General features: G+C 42.7%; 1 protein-coding gene across 1 annotated transcript in view; it reads left to right on the forward strand.

Annotated features, from left to right (window-relative positions):
* Window positions 1-3,323: 3,323 nt before the first annotated feature.
* The window catches only part of LOC118425094 (E3 ubiquitin-protein ligase HECW2-like), a 14,616-nt gene continuing 14,086 nt past the window's right edge, over window positions 3,324-3,853 (forward strand). Inside the window, exon 1 of the mRNA XM_035833912.1 lies at window positions 3,324-3,371. Coding sequence (XP_035689805.1) covers window positions 3,324-3,371 — 48 coding nt within the window. The remainder of the gene's footprint in view (window positions 3,372-3,853) is intronic.

Here is a 3,853-nt window from a genome sequence, read left to right on the forward strand (position 1 = left end):
CTACAGAACACAATAACCAATTACAGCCTGTGGCTTTGGCTGGAAGCGATGAGGTCTTAGTCGATGCAGCGGCAGACAAAATGACGGGATTATCAGACGATCTGAAGCAGAAGTTCTCTCCACTGCCTGTTGCTACTGCACTCAGTCTGCGGATCTCCTCGACGGAAACCCAATTAACAATTAGGCATTAGAGCTGACCTATAGAGTAGCAGCCTAACGAAGGGATTATGTCACAATCTCCACCAGAAGTATGCTGCTTGTTACCCACCTGTTCAGACTCTCTAACACCTCAATTACGCCCCAAGACACACGGAAGTCTAAATTTTAGTTGACGAAGAAGCATAGAAATTAAAGGATTATAGAAAAAAAATTACACCAGATATGTTTGTAGCCTTATGCTTATCTCTCTAGGCTGGCAATCTTCTAGAGTAAGAAGAAACGAGGAGGACATGAATCTATTCAATGAAGAAGTAGTTTGTTTGTTTGTTTGTTTATTTTTATTTAACCAGGGTTACATATCACCAATTTAGGCGTTTTTCAAAGTTCCCTGGGGGTTAAAAGAAAGGACTGCAAAAAGTTCAAGGCAAGCAGAACTTTTCTGACAGGCAGTACTTTCCTGGCAGGCAGAAGTGCTTAGTTGAAGGAGCAACAACCAAATGAAACTGGCTTAAAACAGGATAAAACTCAGAAGGTTGCTACGTCAGTTGCTCTGATGAGGCTGGGGAACTATTCAATGAAAACCCAAATAACAATGAAGCCTTTCTTCTGTGAACCTCCTTGACTCAAGCCCAAGAAATAAACTTAGACTTAGTTTAGAAGCATTGGCCAAGAAGGGATTAAAACAGGCAGAAGCTTTCAGCAAGTTGTTTTGTCCATTTGAGTAAAACCCAAGAAACAATTAGTAGCTTCCACTCAACTGAGCAGTAGTTCATTGAAGGTATTAAAGAAGATTCCTGTCAGAACTTTTCTGCATGCCAGTTAGAAGAGCTCAAGCTGTGGATTTCTTCTACTAAGACCCAAGAAACCATGAAGTCCAAGCTTGGACCTAGTTTCACCCAACCTTTCTGCCTAGAACTCTTCCATTGAGTATGAGAATTTACTGGAGTCTAGGAAACTATGACGCCTTGGCGCTAAGTCAACTAACAGTAGTCAATGAAGGGGTTAAAAGAGGTGTCCTAGACAACTTTTCTGCCTAATATCCTCAGTCTGTTAATTTGTCTGCAAATTTGCTGGAGTAAAACTCAGGGAACTACGAAGCTTCAGCTCCAGTTCAGGGAGCAGCAGCAAAATGGGTAGATTATAAAGGATTACAGCAGGATTCGGAGCAGAAGTTTTCTGTCATCAGAGAAGGCTACAGATCTCCATAAAACCCAGTTGCCTCTGGTCAACAAAACAGTAGTCAATGAAGGGGTTATAAGAGGCGTCCTAGCCAACTTTTCATGTCAGTGACTTCTGTTAATTTGTCTGCAAATTAGCTGGAGTAAAACTCAGGAAACTACGAAGCTGCAGCTTCAGTTCGGCAAGCAGTAGCAAAATGGGTAGATTATAAAGGATTATAGACGGATTCCAAGCAGAAGTTTTCTGTCATCAGAGAAGGCTACAGATCTCCATAAAACCCAGTTGCCTCTGGTCAACGTAACAGTAGTCAATGAAGGGGCTATAAGAGGTGTCATTGCCAACGTTTCTGCCTATAACTCCTCCATTGAGTCTATGAATTTGCTGGAGTAAAATTTAGGAAACTATGGAACCTTGGCTCTAGTCAAATAACAGCAGTCAATGATGGGGTTATAAGAGGCATCCTAGCCAACTTTTCTGCCTGTGACTTCTCTGTTAATTTGTCTGCAAATTTGCTCGAGTAAAACTAGGAAACTACGAAGCTTCAGCTTCAGTTCGGCGAGCAGCAGCAAAATGGGTAGATTATAAAGGATTACAGCAGGATTCCCAGCAGAAGTTTCCTGCCTGTAACTCATTTGCTGGGGCTGCAGATCAGCTCGGGTAGAACCTGGGACTGGATCAGGACGTATCCACGCGGAAAATCCACTTACATTGTTCCCGCAGGATGGATTACCGCAGTGCGGATCCCGGGGGAGTAGTGAACAGAGCCGACTTACCCCCTCATGGAGCAATTCCTATCTAAATCCTGCAGCCGGGCAGTGCCGACGTGTGGCTTAGGGCTTCATCGGTGGGCAGTGAAGTGGTGTTAGGGATGAGCTAATTAAAACAACTTAGAACACCCATGGACTTTACCCAACAGAATATGCCCAATGGTTTGCATGATAGACTTTAAAGAAAACTCTGGCCAAGAAATGTTCTCAATTTCTCTTCAAGGCAAGCCTTAAATCCCTCAGATTTTAGATGAGTAACAAGTACGTCATATGGGGAAGTTTCTCCTTTCACAACTTTAATTATGATTTCATGATTTTCTTTAGTTTGACTTTAAAGTAAGCTTCTCCAGATAGAATAAAAAGCACTGTTTGACCAAAGTTGCTCTTTGCTGTGCCACTGAACAAGAGTTACTGTGCTGCCCAGAAACAAAAATTATGACAACAAAACTTCTAATGTTCGAGCACAATACAGTGTGGTCAGTGCAACCATAAAAAGCAAGTGTTCTTCATTGTTGAACAGATAAGACAACAGCCAGGGGATGACTTATACTCATCTGCTGTGACTCCTTGAAGTAATACCAAGACACATTGCCATGTCTCCACTAAAAAAGAAATATCTACAGTGGAAGACCTTCACAAACACAAGCACAACATATATATCTTGCCCATGGTACATAAGGATTTATGAACCACAGTCCCTCACAATAAGATAAGACAGTGCTGCCAGAAGCAGAAGTTCAAACAAGTCACCATGCAACAGACAGCACGGACAAGATATAAACTTGAGCAATATAACTTTATTAAAATTGCAGTGTTGCCACTGAATTATAGGTTGTTATCTACCAGGGACTAGGTAGGTAGGTAGGTATCTACCTCAGCTTTTTGAAGACGTTTGCTGTTCAGGAGGGTTTATATAGCTATGGAGGGTAGGGATATGGATGGGGGAGAGAGTCATGTTCATCCCTGCAACTAGCATGCCTGGATATATAGAGGGAGAGAGTCATGGTGATCTGGGCAACCTGCACGGCCGGATGATGATGATATGTTGGAAGTAAATGAAAGCTGCTGCTAATGTCCTGAGATATCCAACAGTGGACAGTCATGTTCCCTAGAGTACTACCGACAAGGAGAGATAACGTTAACTCCTGGCCTCAACCAGAAACAAATGATCCTTGTATCAGCAGTTGCAGAAGTTCAGACAGAAGAGTACCTTACATCATGGCTGGGCACAGGAGGATTCAGCGAGAAGTGGACCAGTTCCCACAAGTACTAACGACAAGAGAAGAGATAACGTTAACTCCTGGCCTCAACCAGAAACAAATGATCCGTGTATCAGCAGTTGCAGAAGTTCAGATCTGAGAGTAAACTACATCATAGCTGGGCACAGGAGGATTCAGCAAGAAGAGGACCAGTTCCCACAAGTACTAACGACAAGAGAAGAGATAACGTTATCTCCTGGCTTCGACCAAAAACAAAAGTTCCCTCGAGTACTTAAATGACAAGGAGAGATATCTCCAGGCTTCAACAGAAACAAAGATCCTTGTATCTGCACTTGCAGGAGTTCAGACCGGAGAGTACCTTATGGCTGGTCACAGGAGGATTCAGCAAGAAGAGGACAAGTTCCCACGAGTACTACTGACAAGAGAAGAGATAACGTTTAACTTACTTCTAGCTTTGACCAAAAACAAAAGTTCCCTCGAGTACTTAAACGACAAGGAGAGATATCTCCAGGCTTCAACAGAAACAAA

Source organism: Branchiostoma floridae, chromosome 10 (assembly GCF_000003815.2).
Source record: "Branchiostoma floridae strain S238N-H82 chromosome 10, Bfl_VNyyK, whole genome shotgun sequence".
NCBI lineage: Eukaryota > Metazoa > Chordata > Leptocardii > Amphioxiformes > Branchiostomatidae > Branchiostoma > Branchiostoma floridae.